This window comes from Gopherus evgoodei, chromosome 8, assembly GCF_007399415.2.
Source record: "Gopherus evgoodei ecotype Sinaloan lineage chromosome 8, rGopEvg1_v1.p, whole genome shotgun sequence".
In the NCBI taxonomy this organism is placed as follows: domain Eukaryota; kingdom Metazoa; phylum Chordata; order Testudines; family Testudinidae; genus Gopherus; species Gopherus evgoodei.
The window spans coordinates 89,129,939-89,154,466 of NC_044329.1; the positions used below are offsets into that span (position 1 = coordinate 89,129,939).

Below are 24,528 nucleotides of genomic sequence, written 5' to 3' on the forward strand. Positions count from 1 at the left end.
CTAAACAAAAGTCTTAAAAGAGTAACACTGATGCGGCAACTACAGAACCCGAACCATGAAAAGAGAATAACAACCTTCTGCTGGTGGCATCTGACTCAGATAATGAAAATGAACATGCATCCGTCTGTACTGCTTTGGATTGTTATTGAGCAGAACCCGTCATCAGCATGGACCCATGTCCCCTGGAATGGTGGCTGAAGCATGAAGGGACACATGACTCTTTAGTGCAGTGGTCCCCAACATTGTTGGCTGGCGGGCACCAGCCGAAGGACCACTGCGGCAATGGAGCACTCGCCGAAATGCTGCTGAATTTCGGCGGCATTTCGGCGGCGACGCCTCTCGATGACATCGCTTGCCCTCGACAAGCGACGTCATCGAGAGGCATCCCTGACGAAATTCGGGAGCGACGCCTCTCGATGACATTGCTTGTCGATGGCAAGCAGTGTCATCGAGAGGCGTCCCTGCCAAAATTCGGGAGCGATGCCTCTCATTGACGTCACTTGTCAGCAACAAGTGTCATCGAGAGGCGTCCCTGCTGAAATGCCGCTGCGGCATTTCAGCGAGTGCTCTCCCAGGGGCGAGGACGCGGGTGCATTAAAAAGCCCCCGCGGGCGCCATGGTGCCTGCAGGCACCATGTTGGGGACCCCTGCTTTAGTGTATCTGGCACATAAACATCTTGCAGTGCCCGGCTACAACAGTGCCATGCAAACACCTGTTCTCACTTTCAGGTGACATTGTAACAAGAAGCGGGCAGCATTATCTCCTGCAAATGTAAATAAACTTGCTTGTCTGAGCAATTGGCTGAACAGGAAGTAGGACTAAGTGGACTTGCAGCCTCTAAAATTTTACATTGCTTTATTTTTGAATGCAGTTTTTTTATATAATTCTACATTTGTAGGTTTCATGATAAAGCAATTGCACTACAGTACTTGTACTTGGTGAATTGAAAAATCTTTTTAGTTTGTTTTTTTACAGTGCAAATATTAGTAATCAAAAATAAAGTGAGCACTGTACACTTTGTATTCTGTGTTGTAATTGAAATCAATGTATTATAAAATGTAGAAAATATCAAAAAATATTTAAACAGTATTCTATTAATGTTCAACAACGCAATTACTCACAATTTTTATTGCGTGATTAATGATTAATTTTTTTAATCCCTTGACAGCCCTAAAAATTGTTAGACTACATGTTTAAAAACATTAAAAGGTCTTTTCAATCATGTTAGATTTATTGAGCTAATACAACTGAAAACCACACCTTTTTGACCCATCAAGGTAGAGCTTGTGGGAACAGGATCTAAGTGCTTATCTACATAAAACTGTACCATTTTAACTATACTGGCATACCTAAAATAGTACCACCATCCCAGGTGTGGATATAGATACACTAGTATAAAATGTGCTTCCCTAAAGGAATGGAACTAAGCTCTACTGACATAACAGTATACTTTATACTGGTGTAAACAGTGCCCACAACCTAGAGCAGGGGTCAGCAACCTCTGGCACACAGTTCGCCAGGGTAAGCACCCTGGTGGACCAGGCCAGTTTGTTTACCTGCAGAGTCAGCAGATTTGGCCAATTGCGGCTCCCACTGCCCGCGGTGCACTGTCCCAGGCCAATGGGGGCGGCAGGAAGCCGCAGCCAGCACATCCCTCACCCGCGCCGCTCCCCGCAGCCCCTATTGGCCCGGAATGGAGAACTGCAGCCAGTGGGAGCCACGATCCCCCGAATCTGCTGACGTAGCAGGTAAACAAACTGGCTCGACCCGCCAAGATGCTTACCCTGGCGAGCCGTGTGCCAGAGAGTGCCGACCCCTGACCTAGAGATTGTGCAACTATTTTGATTTAAAAATTACACCTTTAACTAAAATAGATATATCAACACAGAAAGCATGCATAGACCTAGGGTGACCAGATGTCCCGATTTTATAGGGACAGTCCCAATATTTGGGGCTTTTTCTTACATAGGCTCCTATTACCCCCCACCCCCGTCCCGATTTTTCACACTCGCTGTCTGGTCACCCTACATAGACCAGATGCTTAAAATGATGAGGCTACTTCCTGCAAGGAAAGAGGTTTTATTGGTCAACTGAGGACTTCACCTGATACTGTTAACTCCTTCTTACCCCAACCATATTAAGTAATTTTTTTTAAAATAAACTGTGAAGCAAATTGTAAAGATGTGGAGGAATTTTTGATGGGTTTAGAGAGCAAATTGTTTTTTCTTATTTATATGTTTATTTTAACATTAGCAATATCACATCGCCCCACTTTCTTCCCATTATGGGAGATGTGAGTATTGCTGTCATAGGAAACTTTAATTTGAGCTGCAGTTCCAACTCCATCAAAAGGAGAAGAGCATCCTCCTCCTTACACAGACAGCCCATCTAACCGTTCAGGCCGATGGGCAGAGATTTGCTGGGACGGGATATACGTGGACGCTGGGCGCTGTGTAACACTGATCCCCTGGGGTGCACATTCCCGTTTCCCCTTCCCAGGAGCAGCAGTTGGCCTGGGTTGGCTGGTGGAACAGGGAGGGCACGGCGGACCTAGCTCCATCTAGGCTTCTAGGCTGCTCAGACCACTCCGTACACAGGGCCCGGCAGCTCGGGGGGTGGGCAGGGGGCGTGTCTGAGTTCGGCCAGCCGCCCTGCTCCCCACCTCCTGCTGCCGCAGAGAACAGCTGCGGCCCCGGCGCTGGGGTCACGCCCCTGCCGAGGGAGTTTGCCTCTCGCTGGGGGCCGGCCGGCTCCGCTCTGCCGCCAGCGCTGCCCGCCGTGCTCAGCGGGGTTTGCAACAGCCCGAAGTGGTAGCGGGGAAGGTGCTCCGCCCCGGACGAGGACGAACAACGGCCCGAATAGGAGGCCGAAGCCGAGGCTTCCTCTCGCGCTACCGGCCTCCTCTCGTCGCTTCCCCGCTGCATCCCCTCAGCGCAGGCACCAGAGGCCACACACAAAATGGCGGCGGCGCCGACGCTATGAAACCCGCGCATGCGCAAACAGGAAAGGGCGCCCTCCGACGCAATCCAGTATACCATGGCCACCTGGAAGCTGTTTTGTTTTGGGAATCGTAAGAGCCCTGCCGTTTGTCATGCGGCTGGCCCTATAAATCCCCGACATGGGAGGGGGCGTACAAAACAGCTGCTGCTGCACAGTGGGTTTGGTTCCCGTCTGCCCGAGCAGACAAGATGTAAAAGTCCCTTGGGGAGGCGCATGGAGGTTCCCCTTGTCCCACATGCTGTTCCTAGCTCAGGCCCTCCGCTCCGCTGTGCTACCCATATACCCTACGCTGCCACCCGCCAATCCTCTTCCCCTGCACCAGTATTTTCTCCAGGGGCTTCCCCTCACCCCATCTTCCTGAAGATTTCCTCCAGGGTGCCTGCCCTTCCCCTTCATTTAGCAAAGATAAGATTGAGGGTGACTGGAGCGCAGTCTATACCTATCTACATGGAGAACAGCTATTTAATAAGGGGCTCTTCAGTCTAGGGTTCAGTGAGGTTATAGTGCAGATACCCAAGAAAGAAACTCCCAGAGATTGGAGTAACTGGTGTGGTATCACTCTTTCATCCGTGCCATGCAATGTATTGTGTAAGAGCATAGTCCAGCATATATATATCAGAGGTAGTTGGTAGCATTCTCAGGAAAGAGCAGACCGGTTTTTGGAAAGGGCGTGGATGCACAGACCAGATCTTCACTCTATGAAAAGTAACAGAACAAAGGTTCAGAGAAGGGCAATTAAAGTGATTAGGGGTTTGGAACGGGTCCCATATGAGGAGAGATTAAAGAAGCTAGGACTTTTCAGGCATAAATAAATAAAAGGAAGTTCTTCACACAGTGCACAGTCAACCTGTGGAACTTCTTGTCTGAGGAGGTTGTGAAGGTTAGGATTGTAACAGTGTTTAAAAGAGAACTAGATAAATTCATGGAGGTTAAGTCCATTAATGGCTATTAGCCAGGATGGGTAAGGAATGGTGTTCTTAGCCTCTGTTTGTCAGAGGGTGGAGATGGATGGCAAGAGAAAGATCATTTGATCATTACCTGTTAGGTTCGCTCCCTCTGGGGCACCTGGCATTGGCCACTGTCAGTAGACAGGATACTGGGATGGATGGACCTTTGGCCATTCTTATCTTCTTATGCTTAGAATGGCAACGGCAGCTCTACATAAAATTCATAGACTTTGAGAAGGCTTTTGATTGCACCACAGGCTGATCCTGTGAATGCTTTCTGTGGGCATATGGAATCCCTCTCTATATAATCAACATCAAAAGCTTCTATTCCAACTTTATATACAGTGTTGATTACAGTGAGCTCAGTTTTGAAGTCAAAACAGGAATATGTCAGGGGTGTGTCATATCTGCAATCCTCTTCAACATTGCCATCGACTGGATAATGCTGCATACAACAGAAGACATGCCAAGAGGCATTAAGTGGACACCCTTCTCATCCCTTGAAGACCTGGCCTTCACAGATGATCTCGCTCTCCTATCACATACCTAACACCATATACAAGAAAAAACAACTTGACTCAACACATTCAGCCAGCAAATTGGACTGAAAATCAACCACAATAAGACAGATATTATGACCTTTAATATTGCCTCACTATCACCAGTATAGATAGAGGATCATGTTTTTACCAATGTAGAAACATTCACATACTTAGGCAGCACCATCAGCCAGGACGGTGGAACAAGCCAGGACATCCAGAACAGAATCATTAAAGCCAGGAACACCTTCAGGAATTTAAATGCTGTCTGGAAATCATCAAAATACAACACTAAAACCAAACTCAAGAAAAGCTGCATACTTTCAACACTACTTTATAGTGCAGAATTCTGGGGAATGAGAAAGTATGACATGTCCAAACTGTCTTCATTCCATACAGCCTGCCTCAGAAAAATCCTCCATATCTTTTGGCCCAGAATAATCTCAAACCAAGATCTATTCACACAGTGCAGCTAAGAAGATATGAGTACTATCATTGCCAGGAGATGGATTGGCCATGTGCTTTGAATGGAAACCGATCCCAACACCAGAATAGTAATGAGGGACACCTGAAAGCAAGCGAAAATGAGGTAGCCTGAAAATAACATGGCAAAGAGCTGTGGAAGCTGAGCTGAAAAAACTGGGGCACAGCTGAGGACCCATTGAAAAACTTGCCAGAAACAGACAGGAGTGGAGGAGCTTCATTACTGCCCTAAACGCTGGAGGCATAATGGGAACATGGTGATGATGATCTTCAATCTAACTGACAAAGATATAACACCATCCAATGGCTGGAAGTTAGTTAGACAAAATTGGACTGGACATAAGGTGCAAATTGTTGACAGTGAGAGTAATTAACTAAAGACCCTTGTAACAATTTACCAAGAGTCATGATGAGTATCCATCAATGACCATTTTAAAATCAAGACTAGATGTTTTTCATGAAACATACAGTCTAGGAGTTATTTTGAGGTGTTCTATGGTCTGTGCCATACTGGAGATTAGACTAAATGATAACAATGGCCCCTTCTGGTCTTGGACTCTGTGAATGCCTGGCCATCACAGACCAGGCCTCCTTTATTCCTCCCCTGCTTCCACAGCCCCCTTCTTCCATGCCCTTGGTACCCACAGGCTTCACTGTTGGTCTTCAAGGAGGCAAATGGCCTTTTTCCCTCAGCCTCCCCTCTGGAGGCTTTGGGGTCAACCAGCTGGCCAGCTCCCCATCTGCTTTCTACAGGGGGCCCTAAGAAGAGGCTATTGCTTTCCCAGTGAGACTACCCCATCTGGTTCTCAGGGAGTTAAAGACTCACTTCAGACAGGCAGCATCTGCTCCAGGAGAGCCCTCAGCAGCTCCTCCTTATTCCTGAAGGAATTGTGTGCCAAAAAAGTAAAAATTCTGCCCACAATATTTTTTAATTCTACAAAATTTATCAATAAGTGTGGAGACTCAAACATGGCAGTGGAGAGCACAGGCCACTGGCTGCATGCAGGTGAGAGAAATCACCCTGCAGCCCATCCCACACACAGGACAGGGACTCAGTGGTAAGGCTGCACCTCATCCTGACACAGCACAAGGGCTGGGCCTGCCTCTCTGTGCCAGGCGCACTGGGTGTGGATAGGGAGGCTGAGCCCAGCAGGATCCCCGTGTAGAGGGGATCCAGATCTGAAGCGAGAGGGTTCTGGATGGACAGGGGCTCATGGGGTGCAAAGAGTTCTGGGTTTGGGGGCAACAGGACTATGCAAGGGGATCCAGGTGAAGGTGGTTGGGGCTCAGCAGGAAAGGTCTGGTGGGGGGGGGGGCTCAGTGGTAAGTGTAGGTGCATCTGGTTGGGGCTTGGGGGGGGTAGGCATCTGCGTGGGGGAGGCTCATCAGCATGGTCCAGGTGCAGGGTGAGTGGGGTTCATTGGGGTGGGGGTTTGATGAGCCTGCTTAATGGAGCCCCTGCTGCTGAGGGGACACTGCATGCTGGTTCCCGCTTCTTCCCCTAGTCTGCTACCCCTTCCTCCTATCCCCTACCCCTCTCTCCCACATCCCCATCTGTCCAATCCCATCTGGCTTCCTTCCCAACTGCCTCTTCCCCTCACCCACCACGTGCACTCACCATTGTACAGAAAACAGGATGGCTCTCAGCACACATTAGAAGAGCCTAACGAGCACTAGGACCCATGAGTCCATCTTTTTAATCTCACCTCATAATGCTGTTCCATAACATTAATCATGTGTGTTGCCTGTCTGTCCAATTCTAATGCATCTTTGAGATAAGGCAAACAGTACTGCACCATATGCAAGGTGTAGGAAAACCATAGATTTATAAAGTGTCATATTTACTGTCTTATTTATCCATTTCCTAATGGTGCCTAACATTTTTTACTGCTGCTGCAGATGTTTTCAGAGAATTATCTATGACTCAAGATTAAATTAGCTGTTGCTAATCAAGAAGACACCATTATTTTGTATGTACAGCACTTAACACTGAATTCCATCTGCCTTTTTTTGCCCAGTCACTCAGTTTTGTGAGATCTCTTTGTAACTCTTCACTGTCAGCTTTGATCTTCACTATCTTGAGCAATTTTGTATTGTCTGCAAATTTTGGCACCTGTTTACCATTTCCTAGGTGATTTATTAAGACGTTGATCACCACTGGTCCCAATATAGATCCCTGAGGAATACCACTATTTCCCTTTCTACATTTTGAAAATGGCCATTTATCCAACCCTTTGGTTCTGGTGTTAACCAGTTACTGATCCATGAGAGAACCTTCCTTCTTACCACAAAATTGTTATTGCAGTTCTAGGACATTAGTAGCTATGCTGCAATGAATGATTGTGTGGTTTCAATACATGCACTGAAGAATATTTCAGTATGAAGTTGTGTAAAAATATCAATAAATTATAGAAACAAGTGTGTGAAAACATTTAATAAAGGATCTCTACATGCAAAGACAAGCTGTCACCAAAGACAGTACTAATATCTTACTGTAATTCCACAAAGTGAGCTGAAAATCTTAACATTTAACAAGATAAAATGAGGTAGTTAATGATACCAATGCACTCTGCTCTGAAACTAAGTACTTTAACTTCCACATGTTGTAAAGGCCAACTAATTTTCTTCAGTGGATGCTTTATTGATGGAAGATTATATCTCATTCAGTTTACAGATAAATGAATATGTGTAGTGATACACATTGCTTGATTAACTACAATATACAGTACCAGAATCTTTCCAAAAATTCTGTATAATATTGTAATTAAAATGGAAGAAAATATATTTAAACAATGACTAATTAGGATACTAGTTTGCTTTGTAATACATCTCTAACCAGTAGTCTTATCTAAAAGAAACATCCATTAATTTAGAAAAAAATAGTTTGACTGGCAAAAAGGCTTTTAAAGAAAAATAACCTTAAAATAAGGCAATTGAAGTAAGGACTAGTGCTCTGCATTGACCATTCTATTAAAAATGGAGAACTTTTGAAAAATCTTTTTAGGACATCTTTAACTATAAATAAGCTGGGGGACTGTTAAAGCCTACTTTTTCCTTCACAATTACCTTTAATATGATCCAACAGGAATTTCATTTAGTCCTTCTCAGTCAGAACATGGTGGGCAGATGCAAACGCACAATGCTACGGGATGTAAAATAGAGGCACTTTAAGCACTCCAAAGACAAAACGATTTCATCCTTCAGAAAAAATATTTCATAGCTACTTTTATTTGATATTATTTCTTTCACAACTATTTTCTCAAGTGCTAATGAAGTAGTAATTCATATCAATGACAAATTTTCAATTAGCAGCACATTTGGCAAGTCATACTACTGTAGAGAGGCGATCTGTAGAATGCTTATTACCTGCAAGTCTCAATCGACACTCAACACAAATGATATTGTATTTTCAGTAGTAAAAATATCTTCTTTAATAAAGGACTTTACTGGTGGCTAACAACTGTATTTGCTGAGAACAAAAACCTTTACACTTATCAATTGCTATGAGAAGAAAACTATCAGTATTGGATAAAAATGATGGAATATCCTAAACAGGATGTTTTAAATGCACACAGTTGTCCACTAACATCAAAGTGTTGTAACTACTAGTATCTTTTCTCTGCTTCTCTTAAATACAGTGCTCAGGGTAACTGACTGTCAATACATGCTTATATTATCAAGACAATGTTTTGTGACTGATGTAGGAAACAAAAAAAAAAATCAAGTCATTCAAGTACTCTATTACTGTGACTAATATGCTGTTGTTTTGAGTTAGTGTACAAACAGAGCCCACAGGTCCACATATTTAGATGCAGATAAAAATGTTTCTTCATCTGTTACAGAACCTGCAATACATATAACATCCACATAATTTATTTAAACAAGCCATTTTGACACAATCCACGGACAAAGTGACAAGGTTTATTGTACAGTGATAATTTTACTGTACTGATGTAAACACATTAAAATGAAAAATATATGCAAGTATGTTTGAGATGAGTTTCAACCAACAAAATCAAAGCAGCTGAGCATAGCAATTTTTTGCTTCTGTAAGGTCTAGCTCACAAGTTCAGGCTGTACATTTATTCTTTGAAGGATGTCTTCAGGCATACAGAAAACAGGACTGACAGGCTTAATTTGTTCATCTCCTAACAATGACAGACCAGCAATTCCAAATAAGGTGTGAAAAGGATCCACCTGGAAAAAAAATTAAGAATTTATACACACTGACAACTAAAACCCTTTGGATGAGTTTACAGCGAGACAGTAAGACGACTGAGTTGCTAGAAGAGACTGAGAAAGCTCAATGGTGGTTGAATATTTAATTTCAGAGAACAATGGAAGTGCACAACTTCCTGGTTTTTAGTATGCAATTACTTTAAAATATCAGAAGTAAATATTCACACACATTAAAAGGAAAAAAATAGCCAGCTTCAAATTATATACATTTAGGATACAACTTTGAGATGTTTGAATTAATGATGTTTGTTGCCACCAGAAATTTTTTTAAACCTGAACTCAACAGTACACATGCAGATAATGGAAAAAGTCTGACAGCTCTTTCCACCAATTCTTGTATGCATTATTACAACATGGTAAATCTAATTCCTCATGGTTTTACTATCTATAATGTAAAAGTTACATGCTAACCTGATGATCTAAAACCAACTCTGCCATAAACTCCATATTTTTTTTACTCAACATTATATTGCTCTTTGGCAATCTCTCTGAACTAGAGCTGTGCTGACAGGTCTTAGAGGGGGCCAAAGGGACCCAAATACACAACTGAAGGGAAAACAAGGAAAAATGGGGCATAGGAGAAGAGAAAACATAGGTAGGAGGCAATTCTCTCAGATTTAGAGATTCCTTCATGAGATAAGGAACAGATTTTCCAGAAGGCTGCTATACAGTTTGCATGTCCCTACACAGACAACATAGAAGGCTACTTAAACCTTTAGGCTGAAGGTATGTATGTCTTCAGTGATGTAGCCTGCATCCTCACTGCAAAGTGGGCATTGTCAGCCCTAATAAAAACAGAAACCAGGGCTCTAACCTATACCCCCAACTGTGCTAGCTAGCCCAAATAGAGAGCACCACTTAGCTCAGGTGATAAGATGATGTGTGTGGACAATAACCAAGTAGAAACCTGAGCTGACTCTACGCTAAAGACAAACCCTTACGACCTAGTTCACAGCTTACTAAAGCTCCTTACATTGCTCTGCAGCATAAATGAGCAATAAATTAGGTGGAAAAAGCCCCTTGCGTATACCATCTGCACAGGAGGCCTCATTGGCCAGTTTACAGCTGGCTTAAGGGCTCTACAATGATCCAGCTACCAGCCTCCCACATATTATTATTATATTGCCTAAAAGCCCAGCCTCAGACCAAGGCCCTAATGTACTGAACAAAACAATTAAAAGACTGCCCCTTCCTAAAGAGTTGGCATAGCAGGCACATCATAAGAATGTCCAGAATGCACAGCACTGACTATTCTCTGCTTTCTAAGGCCCACACATAGGCCATTAAAAGCCAAATGTAAGCTAAAGGAGCTCTTGAAGCTGCTCTAAATTTACACAGGGGGCTGGACAGGCCCCTGCATGGACCCAAAGTTAATGTTACTTTCTAATTCTCCTTAGAGACATAAAAAAAGCTTCCTGCTACACGTGTAGGGCTAACTTAGACATGGGCAGGCCCAAGTTAAGACAAGCCAAGCCTGAACAAGGAATTGCTGTAACAGCTAACCATTATGAATATATTTCTAGCAAATAAGGGAGAGAGAAACTAACTAAACTCACGATTGTGGATATTAGAGACACAAAGTGGGTAAGGCAATATAATTTATTGGACAAACTTCTGCTGGTGAGAGAGAAGCCTTCTAATTACAGAGCTCTTCCTCAGGTCTGGGAAAGGTCCTCAGTCTCACAGCTAAATACCAGGCGAACAGAGAATTTAGCTTTAGTAGCAGCAGTATTCAATTCTCACAATAACTGCCACAACACTTTTATTGATGATCAGATTGCAATTTGACCTTAAATATACTGATAATTTTAATGGGAAATCTTAAATGCTATTTTTACCTTCCGTTTTCATGTAGCTCACTTTCATCTTTAGTTTACCTAATAGTTTTTGTTTAAGCTGACACATTTGTCTTCACTAAATTCTAAGCCAGCGGTTCTCAAACTGTGAATTGGGACCACAAAGTGGGTCAAGACTTCATTTTACTGGGTCAGACTTGCTGGGGCCTGGAGCTGAAGCCCGAGCCCACCACCTGGGGCCAAAGCCCAAAGGCTTCAGCCATGAGTGATGGGACTCAAGCTTCAGCTTCACCCCTGATAGGTTGGGCTCAGGTTACAGGCCCCCTACCCGGGCTGAAGCCCTTGCGCCTTGGCCCCCCCTGCTGGGGTGGCGGGCCTCAGGCGGGCTCAGGCTTCAGTCCTCCCTCCTGGGGTCATGTAGTAATTTGATATCAGTAGGGGGCAATGAAGTCTGAGAACCCGTTCTAAGCTATAAATATCAAGAGCATACATTCTTAATGTTTTCCAACATCACTTTTAACTGAAAAAAATATCAAATTTAACTGGACAAGTCTATTTAAATGAAACATCTTTAACTTTTACTTCTCTTTTTACTGTAGCATTTTAAAATGTAACAGTCACAACTGCAATACAGTCTACAATCTTATTAGCCTGTCGCTTTTCAACAAAATGTTTTTTCAGCCATCTGCTGGGGCTTTAAACAGGGAAAGGGTCCTGAATTCTCAGCATGGGATAAGTCAGCAGATATTGAAAACCGTCACATGCTCCCTCAAGAAAACAGATATGCTAAGGTAGCATTACCTTGTTCATACTCATGTACTACCTTTCATATAAAATAAAGCCTTTTGCAAACCTGTAAACTTTGAATTTCAACCTAAAATGTACATTTAAATTAACTTGCCATATCTCCTGGTCTGTCTGCAAATCCTCCAGTCTCCTCATCCTGGCAAGCCAAGATAAAGCAGCGTAATTTCTCTCTGTCAATCCAATGTAGTCTACCAATTATCTTCAGGGATGCTAACACCCACCATGAATAACATACATCTGGTAACTGGCAAATAAATATATTAATAGAGTATTACGTTTTTTAAATGAGTTGCAGTAGTAACACTAGGTTTTGTGAAACCACTAGCCATATCAAAACATCACTGAGCAGAGTACAAATTTGGAGCACTGCCTCTTGGGCAGAGATCAGAGTTCCTCCACACACCTTATTTGCAGATGCCCTTCCTCCCCCGCCAGCAGGAGAATCACAAGTGTTCTGCTGCTTTTGAAACCTTGCCAGTCTCTGACAGGATTTTGGCTCTGAAGAAGAGACTCATTTAAATGGTATTTTCATTTTCATGGCTAAGAGGGACGAGAGACTATGAGAACAGTATCAACCACTAATTTAACAAAAAAACTCTTAAGTTTGAAAGCATTTGTCTGCTGCATCCATTAAGAAAACTAGTGCTAAGAAGTCTCCACTTGCAAGTCAGTCATACCAGACTACATTATTCAACTGTTGGACACACACAACACGAATCCTACAAAAATTATAAATCAAGTATTTTTCTGGTTACTTTATGAACAAACATTTATAAAACCTGTAGTATACAGCATTCCTAAGACATCACAATATATCCAGGCCCTGATTCAGCAAGGTATTTTGAAACCTTAAACTATGTTGAGAACATTGCATCTTCTAAAACAAGAACCAATAGTGGATGATACAGTGAAGGAATCAAGATTAAGAGTAAAAACATCTGAAGTTTTGCAACAGCATTTGAAAGTCCATATTTTCCAGAAATTAGAAAAATAATATTTCTGCTTCTACACTAAGCAGAGTAAAAGTTTTTTAAAAAGTGAATCAAATACCTTCTCTGGCCTTCCATTGAGACCCCCAGAGGGTAACTGACGTTCACAAAGCCACCAGCCCAGCAAGTCAGCATTTATTTGGTGCAACTGGCCTGTTATGGCCAGAAATCCTGTGCAACAATAGATCTAAAATTACAGACATAAAGTTCATGTGTATTTAAGAACTAAGTAGCATGTAATAGACTAAATGTAGGAGGATCACAAAGCAGGATTCCATTCTTTCACATCATGCTAATAGTTAAAATAAGCAAGTCAGAAGATTAAGTGTTCAGTTTACAAAGTGAACATACTACTCCACTGTTATGATTTTTTAAATTTTATCAGAAGATAACATCTTACTAATGTACTCCAGTTGTCATTAAAAGCAAAATGTAATTTGTAGTGTCCTAAAAAAAATCAGATTGAACGTTAAGGTATTTTCTTAATGTATGCAGGACCTTAGAGGAGATTTAGAATTAAAAAAAAAACCACCACTATTTTGAGGGGGGACTATGACACGTTTAGGTTGTATGTTTCATAAATAATTAAGTTTCTCTACATTGAATAGTTTTTATATTTTCATTTAAACAAGTAAAACCTTCCAAATTACAATACTCAGAACAATTGTGGAAAATGAACAGCTGATTATTGTGATTAGATCTATATTGAAATAGTACTAAAATGGGTTGAAGGTCATTTCTATCAACTGGAGGTTCGGAGTAAGTGTCGGTATGAACTTCATCCAAAGTTAAAGTTACATGTAAATTTTCTAGAGGAAGTCATACAGGTCATCTTCCTTGGCATTTATCTATTCTTAATGAGCTCTAGTACCCCTCCAGCTAGCTTGTCACCTTAAAAGAAATTCCACCAGCACCATCAAGAAGTTAACCAAGTTACCTCTGCAACATATCAGACTTTAGAATAAAAGGTAAGAGTGGAATCTACAGTAAATTCCACTTGAACTATAACTATAACTGGGCCCTGAACTATAATTATCATTGGGCCAAACAAGTATTTTTCCTACCAGAAGGCAAGACATTTGATCAACGTGCAATCCAGTGAAGTACAAAAAGTTCTGATATGCTTAACCTAACAGAGGAAAAAGTAGATGACGTCAAAATTGTATTCTAATCATATTACAAAATTTGAGATTTCCTCCCTAACAAATTTGAATGCTCACTACTTTTTGTCTCTCTTTTGGAACTTTAGCTACATTTTTAACTCATTCTTGTGATGTCTGAAACAAAAATTCACACTATGCAAAACTGTGGTTCTGATATGGATTTTTAGGGACAAAATCCAGCTCCTAGACCTCTTTACAGATCAATTCTGTACTTGTGTCATTTAAAGGAATAAAGTTCTTTACATACATTTAGGAAGTGACAAAACTGCTTCAGTCTGCATTGCTGACAGGTTTTAGAAACAGTTATAGAAACTAGATATTTGAGAATTTCTTGTTAATTTAAAATATTTCAATGTGCAAGCAACAGCACTTACCTGCCCTGCATGTGATTCAGAACCAGGTCTACAACCAAATCCTCCATCAAAGTTCATACAGGACAAAACAAATTCGACTGCTTTTTCCACATCAACAACATCTAGCTTTCCCTGCAAGTCAGAAAAGTCCCTTTAACATTTTATACTACCACCAAGTAAATTATGTACAGCTACTGTAGCATCATTCATCTGCCATCTACAGAAAACTTAAGTATTTGTATCTAATATCCACCCTTATTGCAGAACTTACCAAAAGAGCTAGTGTTGCTGCAGCACAGAAAGAGAATCTGGTATCTATTTCTCCTACAAAGAAGGGAGGGAAAATAGTATAACTGCAGAGAACTAATTTTGATATACATATGCACACAGATGATGCATGCTATTAAAAAGAACACAGTAAGTCACTAAACATGGGTGTTTCTCTGAATATTAAATAGAAAACACTCCAATACTTTATACCAATATTTTCCTCCACCAGCCAATAATTCACATTACTTCCCAATAGGATCACACTAAACAAATACAAAATGATCTCTATGTAACCATGAATTAATAATCCTTTGATTACTTAGTGGTTGCAAAACAAATATCCAGGCTTACTTCAGTTAAAAGAAATTTGTAAATATCTTATTTTTTAGTTTATAAAAAGTACCCAGTGCACATATTGTGCACTGAATAGAAAGAGAACTGGTTGAACAATGTTACCACAGAGATTCATTCACCAGTTAATTACCCACACTGCCCACTCTCAGCTCTTCACCATCATAATCTGAAGGCCACAAAGACTCACAACTTTGGACAAAACAAGTTAAAGGGCAGTGGACCCTCAAGAAAATATCAGCACCAGTCTCCACAATACTCAAGGTCTTCAGCTGGTGTGAAGGCATAGATCAAGAAAGAGGGTCTCTCAGGCAAGGTCTACACTAGAAACTTTTGCAAGTATAGTTTCATCAGTTAGAGGAGTGATTTTTATGACATTTCTATAGTGGCAAAAAAGCCCCAGTGTAAATACAGTTATATTGTTTTAAAAAGTTTGTTATTTTGCTAATGGAAAAGGATTACTACTTGGTATAGCGCGCGCACAAGATGCATGTGCGCGTACGCGTGTCTGTGTGCGCAGACACGCAGTTATACGAGCAACTGTGCATAAATGGGCAGTGTGTGTCATACACGTGTGCGTCTGCGTGTCTGTGCGCGCGCGCGCTATACCAAGTAGTAATCCTTTTCCCAGTGTTGATTAGACCTCAGTAATTAGAACTCAAGTCAACACTTTAAACTGTACCCCAGACGCAAATAGGGAATGAGTGCAGTTTTTCAGAAATGGTTTAATATCCTTGTTGTAGCTCATATCACCAATCAAGCAGCTAACCGCATTCTGTACTAGCTTTAGCTCCTGAATTTTCCTCAATGGTAGCCCCATTTATAGTGCATTTCAGTAATCCGGTCTGATAATTTACATTTTTGTTAGTATTTGTCATATCCCTGCCTGTGCATTTTATTACTATATTATGACAAACTGGCTGAAATGTAAAAGTTAGTGCTGAATACGGATGACCATTTTAATACCAACACGTAGCTTGTCAACTTCAAATTGATGTTTATGGATTTACATATGTTGAAATATCTCGATCAGTTCATTTTATTAACTGAAAAATGAAACAATGGCTCTGTTGTAACTGATATTCAACAGGATACAATACTGAAATATTAAAATATATTTCATAATAATAAATAATACTTTAAAATGTCAATAGAAGAAAAGGTGAACAAACATACCCTTTAAAAATAAAAATCAAACGAGATCAGTATTTTTAGAAGCTGTGAATGCAGACACAGATTGGTGTCATTACTATGCAGAGAGGTAATTCCCTTTACAAGCAATAAATATATACAATTTATAAATCACTAGATATTAAACTCAAAGATTAATATCTAGTACAAGTTACACTGAAATGAGAAGGCACTTTCCCATCACAAGCTCTAGCAAGTTTTCAGCTTTCAGAAGCTTCCATGAAGGTTGATCAGTTTTTGTTATTTATAATCAATTTTTCTCTAAGGGCTTGTCTACATCAGAAAGTTGCAGCGCTGGTGAGGGAGTTACAGCGCTGCAACTTTGAAGGTGTACACATCTGCAGGACATCACCAGCGCTGCAACTCCCTGTTTGCAGCGCTGGCCGTACTCCCGTTTTGTCTCGGGTGTAGAGGATCCAGCGCTGGTGATCCAGCGCTGGTAATCCAATGTAGACACTTACCAGCGCTTTTTTTGACCTCCGTGGAAGGAGGAAGCCTCTGGTAATCAAGCTGGTCTCCTTCCCCGGCTTGCTCTCGCGTTCCCGGAACCCCGAGCAAGCAGGTCTCCTTCCCTGCGGTTTGCAGGGTGGTTCGGGGAACGCGAGAGCAAACCGCGGCGAAGCTGGTCTCCTTTCCCGGTTTGCTCTCTCGTTCCCGGAACCCCGAGCAAGCAGGTCTCCTTCCCTGCGGTTTGCAGGGTGGTTCGGGGAACGCGAGAGCAAACCGCGGCGAAGCTGGTCTCCTTTCCCGGTTTGCTCTCGCGTTCCCGGAACCCCGAACAAGCAGGTCTCCTTCCCTGCGGTTTGCAGGGTGGTTCGGGGAACGCGAGAGCAAACCGCGGCGAAGCTGGTCTCCTTTCCCGGTTTGCTCTCGCGTTCCCGGAACCCCCCTTGAAGCCGCCCAACAGCGCTGCAGTGTGGCCACATCTAACACCACTTGCAGCGCTGGTTGCTGTAAGTGTGGCCACTCTGCAGCGCTGGCCCTATACAGCTGTACTAATACAGCTGTAACAACCAGCGCTGCAAAATTTTAGATGTAGACATGGCCTAAGTTGAGTCATCTAGAAAAGCAATGACGTGACTGGCTGTTACACAATGGCTCCTTTTTACAGCAAAGGTAATAAATGCAGTTCATGCATAAGACACAGTGAAAAAACATGCAGAGCGACTTATTCTTAACTGCTTCATTATACGTAAACCCATTCATGAGATTTTGAAGATATGTTACCCCATTTGTCTCCAGCAAATGATCCATCTTCTTTTTGCAGGCTCTTTACGTAGTCCACAATTTTATTTACATCAACAACATGGAGACTATCATATAAGGTAAGAATCTGCAAAACGAAAAGGACTCAAATCAATTACCAGAAGGGTAAAGTTTCCTAGAATTTACCAGAGCCCTAGTTTTCTTAAAAACACACAACTTCATTTTACTGATGATGAACATAAATCACTAAAATTTTTAACTACCATGAAAGCTTCAGCTAACTGCAACCTACCCAATGTTACAAGCTTGATTCCACAAAATTTTAAAATTCCCAAATTAAGGTGAAGATTTCCATGCATGGTCTCAACACAATCTCTTTCTCCACTGTAAAGTTTTAAGTAATCATTTGAGTTAAACTAGCATCATGGAACACGGTATTGATTTATTAGTGTCTGATTATGGTTGAATTTTGTTAGGAGAGAAGAATGTTCTGGGCTTGTACTAGTATGTATACCTAAGTAATGGAGAGGTGTAGAAAGCTTTTGGATGGGCACATTTTTACAAATATAAATTCAAAAAAGAAATCACAATTTAAGAACCATCAGACTTTAAAATTATAGACTAGTCCTCAATAAGAAGCACATGCTTGGTAATAGCGAGAAGAATTTTAAGTTATGAAATTTTTACTTAAATCATATTATAGGAAATAATGCAAGTGATTCATTCTATAGAGGTTTTTCCAAGAGCTTTTTTGAGTAGGATTATAAGTGTTGCAATATGCTTTTTAAATTGAAAAAAACAAACGGAACACAAGATGTCAATGTTAACATAATAGAGTTGGAGGACAGGAAAAGCAGAAATTAAGCTTCTGATGGTAATCTGCACTGATTTATCATTTTGGATTAGCAGTTTAGAATTCTTAATGTACAATATAAATGAATACAGCATGTACCAGGTGGATTAGTTTAGCATTGCTAAAAGAACCACAGATTTGCATTTCCTGACTATTTTAAATTTGCAAATTTAATTCTCAGTTTAGATTTTTATACTTAGGCTGCAATCTATTGTGGTTTTATTATCTTATAGTAACATCAATATTAAGCATAATGAGTCTAAATAAATTGGAAGAACCTCAAGACTTATTCCCTCTCTATACTGGGTTGGGAACCCTACACACAAATCTTTTGGCTGGCCTGCATGGATAGACCCAAAGTAGATCCAGAATGTGTCATAACCAATTAAGACAGTGAGAATAATTTGTGCCCAAATGTATGATAAGCAGAAGTGTAGTTCTCTACCCACAATAGCTGGTACTCACTCAAACTAAAAAGAGTGGGCATAGCAATTTCCTCAGGTCTCAGAGTAATTCTAGAGCTAAAGTGTGATAATCGTCAACTTTAGATTCAGGTAATACATGCCAAGACTCATCATTGACCTGCGAAACTCCTGGGCCCCATCTCTCACTACCAGACACATCTACTCTATATTTCATCCTATTCAAGGATTACAACCCACAACACTTCTTCCCTAGAAAATGATCTATGATGCAAGAGTATTTAAATGCCATTTAGATACATTTGGTCCCAGCTTGTCAAACTATTTTCCACTAACTTCATTCAGTTCTTGTAAGTGTTTAAAACTGGACTGGGTAACATTTTTTGGTATAGAGCAGAGGAAACTTGACTCTACAAGTAGTTAGAACCTAGATCTGTAATGGAGCTAGTGTGTAATCACGAGGATCTCTGTTGTACGGCTTCCTGTCTGCTGCAGATACATGACCACACTTTCACTTTGAAAGAAGGCTTTACATTATTAGCTGAATATGAGTAGGCAGGCAAGTTGGGACAATACTATGGTAGATGTTGGCTCAGAATGACAAGATGCACTTGGGTCAACCTCTGTGTGCAGGGTCCCAACACCACAAAAGAAAGTGTTTAATAGCTTACAATTAAAAAAAAAAATCTACATCAATGTTTTACTTCTCAAATTTGTATTGCTGTACTAGTAAGCTTTAAAACAGAAGCTTCCCAATTCAAAGTTTCAATTCAGGCACTACACACAAAGGGGAAAAGGGAAACATTCATCTCTACTAGCTTTAAAGAAACTGGGTTTATATATCCTTATTATACACGTGCCTTCTTATTTTCCCCAAAAGAGGTTGATACAATTCAGCATCATTCTTGTAGCCTTTTTGAAAACTAGACAGACTATTCTATTTCTTTGGAAAATAAAACATTACTATAGTTAGAAGTGTGCACATGAAGCACATGATCACTGCCTGAAGGTGACAAGCTGCTGCATCTTGTGCTTTCCAACTTGGTGCATTATACATGTCTAACTTGCAATCAACTTATTAGAGAATTCACAGAATTAAATCTATAAGTTAACAATTTTTCTAATGAACAAATCAGGCTCAAATAAAGCCTTTCAATGTGCCAGCAGAAAAATGAAATACCTTGGTGGTATCTAGAATAGTCAAATAAATGTATTAAGTTAAGCAGCTGTTTTCACTTACTTCCAATATTTTCTTTTCAATATATTTACCTGGACAGCGCTAAGGGTATATAAAAGGTGAGGATCGTGACCTATACTGGCACTTATTCCACCGCACTCATGTTGACATGATTTGATGAACGCTAGAATTTCTTCTTTGGTCATTCGTTGCAGCTGTCCCATGAGATCCATTACAGTCAGTCCCCAGTAGACACCACTCATCCTCAAATATTCCGACATACAGTACTCCTAAGTAGTACAGAATTTTAGTTCTTAAGCAGACAAAGATATAGAAACAAGTAGAGCCCTGCCGGGATACAAAAATTTGGATCCGCAACCGATCTGCAAAGATGTTAACAATACAACTGCATCCACAGATAGAATGCAGGTATCTGTGGATTTGCAGGGCTCAGTGTAACGTACAGAATTGCAGAATTTACAATGTTTTCTGAACTAAAGATCTAGCCATTACCAAATCCTCCCCATTCAACCAACAAGCCAAGCTATACTTTATTCTAAGTTGTTTACTTAAGAAATATAAGCTTTCTAAGCTGGCTAAGATACTGCAACTGAGTCAGTGAATTTCTGCCTTTTACTTAATTTTTCCATCTTAGATGGCTGAGGCATAAGGTCAAGTTACTTGCCCACGTTTACGCAGCAAGATAGTAGCTCAGACCAGATTATGAGTTACCATCTTCTTGGTTCTGGTCCTTTGCTCAAGCTACTAAACCAAATGGTCCCCTCAAAGTAACAGCCTAACATTCAGTTAAGTACATAATTGCCATTTCCCAAAATCAAAGCAAAGCAACTTAGAGTAACAGGAAGAGAAAAACTCATTTATTGTAGCTTAACATATTGTTATAAAATCTTTACCTATGATTTTTCATATTGTATTATAAAATTCCACAGTAATTTATGTATTTTCTTGCTACAGGTGAGCAGGAGAGTGAGACCATACACATGGCAAAAGAGAAGGCAGGCTTCAGTCAGAGGCACCACACTTTAAAACGTAATTGAGATCATCTTGTTGGGAGACCTGTCGTATTTAAACGTCTAATTTTATTTTTCTGTACATTTTCTCTGTGTAGCCTTATGAATATAAATTATATACAGATATTTATAACTGGCTTAAAAAACCCCAAGCACAACTGCTACAGACTACTTTGGGAAAAGGTACTATCTGACTAAACTGTCCAATTCACTTAGTTCGTAATTCTATTAAAACTCATCTAAGCAGTTCTACTATGAGCAGGATACAAGATATTACTTTAATAAAGAATTATGCATTATATGCCCAGCTGAAGTCATAAGCCTGCCCAATATTGTAACACACATCACATGGCTAAACTATGTCATTTTCTACTTAAACGTTGCTCCAAGCACTGACCCCATAACATGTCAAGATATGCCTCCAGCATACTGAGGATTATTACAGAATATCTGTATTTGAAAGGATCTGCAAGTACTCATTCCCAAGAGAAAATTCCTCATGTCTTGGTATTTCTGGCACAAAGGTTAAGGCTAGACCATTGGGTGACTTGAAAGCGGACCACTAAAGTCAAGCCAGACCGAAACAAGGAAACATAAGAGGTCCAATAATTAGAGATGGTCAGGAATTTTCCAACAAAACAGTTCCATCAAAAAAAGCCAATTAACTGAACCAGACGTGTTTCAAAACAACAGTCTGCTTTGACAAACTTGCATCACAGACTTCCTAGTGGGTTGCTCTGGAGCCTAGGATCCCAGGGTCTGAGGATCTCGGGTAGGTAAGCCAAGCGGACTACTTGAGCTGCGAACCAGGTTCCCAGCACTCAAGGGCAGGCCCATTATGCAAGGCTTCCAGGGCTCCTTGCCATGGAGTCAGGACCTGAAAGCCCTGGCTCTAATAAGGGCTTCCCTGCTGCAGATACAGGAGGGAACCAGGGTTCTCAGGGCTTCCAGGATCCCTGCCACTGTATCCTGATCTCTCAAAGTTTATCTACACTGCAAACAAACAAAAAACCCAATCCACAGCTATAAATAGGGCCCTACCAAATTCACAGTCCATTCTGGTCAATGTCATGGCTACAGGGTTTGATCAATTTAAAGATTTTAGATGTTTATCTCTGAAAATTCAAGGTGTTGTAACTGTGGGGCTCCTGACTCAAAATGGGATAAGGTGTGGAGGGAGGGGGGCCATGCAGAGGCAGGGAGGTTTTGTAAAGCTGTTGTAGTGTTGTAGTGAGGTCCTGAAATTCCCATCCTTACTTCTGTGCTGCTGTTCTGAAGGCAGCACACACCCAGCTTCCTGCAGTTAGAGGAAGTTCCCAGAGCTGGAGGTGGGTAGGATCTCCCCCAGTGCTGCTGGGAGCACCCCAGCCAAGGGTTCCGAGCTGCTAGTCCACACCAGGGACAGATTAAGGCAGGGGGCCTGGCCAATTTAGGGATCCCCCCCGGAAAAAAAATCAGTGTCCCAGCCCCAGAAGAAGCCCCAGGTCAGAAGCCCCTATCAGCTCACCGTGAGCCCTGGAGGGAGCTGTAGGGGAAGAAGCCCCGAGCCTGGGATGCCCTGAAGCTCGGCAGGAGCGGCAGCAGGGGGGAAGCCCCAAGATAGAGCTGCCCAGAGGCCAATATGGCAGGAGCAAAAATCCTGAGCTCCACACCCAGAGGCACAGGAGAAGCCACGAGAAGTGTGTGTGTGCACATGTGTTATGGAAGCCCCGACCCCTGGCTGGAATGACAGGGGCCAGTAGCTCCAAGCCCAGGCTGTCTGTCCCCTCCACTGCCCTGGCTGCAGCCGTCAGGAGCAGAAGCCCAGAGAGGAGAAAGCCCTGGGCTTGGTGCCAGAGCCGTGTGCGGGGCAAACCCAGAAGCTGAGGCTGCCCCAGCTGCAGGTACCAGGAATGAAAACCCCCAGCCTGGCAAGAGACGCTGCAGGAGGAAGCCCCGAGCTTGGCACCTGGACGCAGAGCTGCAGCCTGGGGGAAGCAGAAAGGGAGAGAGAGAGAGAGCATGACAGCCAGTTCCTGGGCTTCTGCAGCAAAGAAGTGAGGGTGTATCACCCTCATTTCTGCACTGCCTCTGGAAATGGGTCTGATCTCCTCACCAAGAGCAGCCCTGCAGGGAAAGGACAACTCCTGTGCCTCCCAGCATGGACGGACTACCATCTAGGAGCTCTCAGCAGCAGGGGAGATCAGATTTTACCGTGACACATTTTTCACAGCCGTGAAATTGGTAGAGTCCTAACTAAGTCTCAGAGCTCAGGTTTGCAGACTCAGGCTTGTGTTAGAGTGCTAAAAACAGCTGTGCAGACATGGTCACGCAGGCTGTGAAACCCAGAGATAGGGGTGGGTCTCAGAGCCCAAGAGGGAACATTTTAGTACCACAGGACAAGCCTGAGCTTGTAGATCCAGACTCTTGAGACTTGCTGCCACAGATCTGTTTTTCTGCCGTGTATATATACCCTGAGGGCTTCCTGCGCACTCTGGCAGATCAAAGCAAGTTTGATCTAACACGGTTTCACCTATAACGCAGAGAGATTGTTTGGCTCCCGAGGATAGCGTTATATTGGAGTAGAGGTGTATTTTTATAGCTCTATTTTTTTTTTAACCTGTCTCTGTTTGTTTGTTAAAAGATATAACATGGAATTGTATTTGGAAATGCAGAGTGAAAGCCTGGCCCTAATGCCAAAGCTCCCAACGATTTCACTGGGACCAGAACGTCACTCCTTAGCTGGGAATTTTGCTGGATGATGAACTGAAAGAGGAAACAAGTATTTTGGCCACTTATGAGAAAGTAATAAAACAGTGATCTGGGTTCCATGTCAGCGACAGATAGTTGTGGTCATCTTCTCCTACAAAATTCTATAGGAGGGATGAATGACCAACCAAAAATATACCAAAAACAGTACCATTTCTCTTTCATAAAACCAGATAGGGTTTGTTGGCTAAGGTTCACTATTAACAAGACAGAAGTATATGCTGGTTGCCTAGAACAACTATATGGAAGAGAGAGGCGCAACTGCCTTGTGTTACCTGAATTCCAATGTAAGGGCCCTGTGGGAATTTCAGATGCTTTTGAATATACAAACAGCAGCAGCAGATAAGAGTGCTTCCTTTTGTCTATGTTTGGCAAGGATAGCTGCAACTTTGCCTCTTCGATGAACACCTCTGCAGTTATCTGTATCCTTTTTACCCTCAAACTAGATTATTAAGAACATAAGAACGGCCGTACTGGGTCAGACCAAAGGTCCATCTAGTCCATTATCTGTCTACAGACAGCAGAATGCCAGGTGCCCCAGAGGAAGTGAACCTAACAGGCAATGATCAAGTGATCTCTCTCCTGCCATCCATCTCCATCCTCTGACAAACAGTGGCTAGGGACACTACTCCTTACCCATCCTGGCTAATAGCCATTAATGGATTTAACCACCATGAATTTACCTAGTTCTCTTTTAAACACTGTTACAATCCTAGCCTTCACAACCTTCCCAGGCAAGGAATTCCACAGGTTGACTGTGTGCTGTGTGAAGAACTTTATCTGCCACCTATTAATTTCATTTGGTGACCCCTAGTTCTTGTATTATGGGAATGAGTAAATAACTTTTCCTTATCCACTTTCCCCACATCACTCATTATTTTATATACCTCTATCATATCCCCTCCCTTAGTCTCCTCTTTTCCAAGCTGCAGAGTCCTAACCTCTTCAATCTTTCCTCATAT

General features: G+C 41.9%; 1 protein-coding gene and 1 non-coding gene across 7 annotated transcripts in view; both read right to left on the reverse strand.

Moving 5' to 3' along the window:
• Positions 1 to 7,389: 7,389 nt before the first annotated feature.
• The window catches only part of RABGGTB (Rab geranylgeranyltransferase subunit beta), a 31,958-nt gene continuing 14,819 nt past the window's right edge, over positions 7,390 to 24,528 (reverse strand). For 5 of the 6 annotated variants that reach the window (XM_030573766.1, XM_030573764.1, XM_030573765.1 and 2 more), the window contains 7 exons: positions 19,880 to 20,077; positions 17,357 to 17,462; positions 14,589 to 14,641; positions 14,339 to 14,449; positions 12,863 to 12,988; positions 11,907 to 12,056; positions 7,390 to 9,167 (listed from right to left, as the gene is read on the reverse strand). In XM_030573766.1, the coding sequence (XP_030429626.1) occupies positions 9,027 to 9,167; positions 11,907 to 12,056; positions 12,863 to 12,988; positions 14,339 to 14,449; positions 14,589 to 14,641; positions 17,357 to 17,462; positions 19,880 to 20,077 (885 nt within the window). In that variant the 3' untranslated portion in view covers positions 7,390 to 9,026. The remainder of the gene's footprint in view (positions 9,168 to 11,906; positions 12,057 to 12,862; positions 12,989 to 14,338; positions 14,450 to 14,588; positions 14,642 to 17,356; positions 17,463 to 19,879; positions 20,078 to 24,528) is intronic. The other variant, XM_030573767.1, reaches the window with a different exon arrangement.
• On the reverse strand, positions 18,687 to 18,771 carry LOC115656930. The gene has a single exon (XR_004001804.1). It is a non-coding gene; the product is annotated as a small nucleolar RNA SNORD45 (small nucleolar RNA).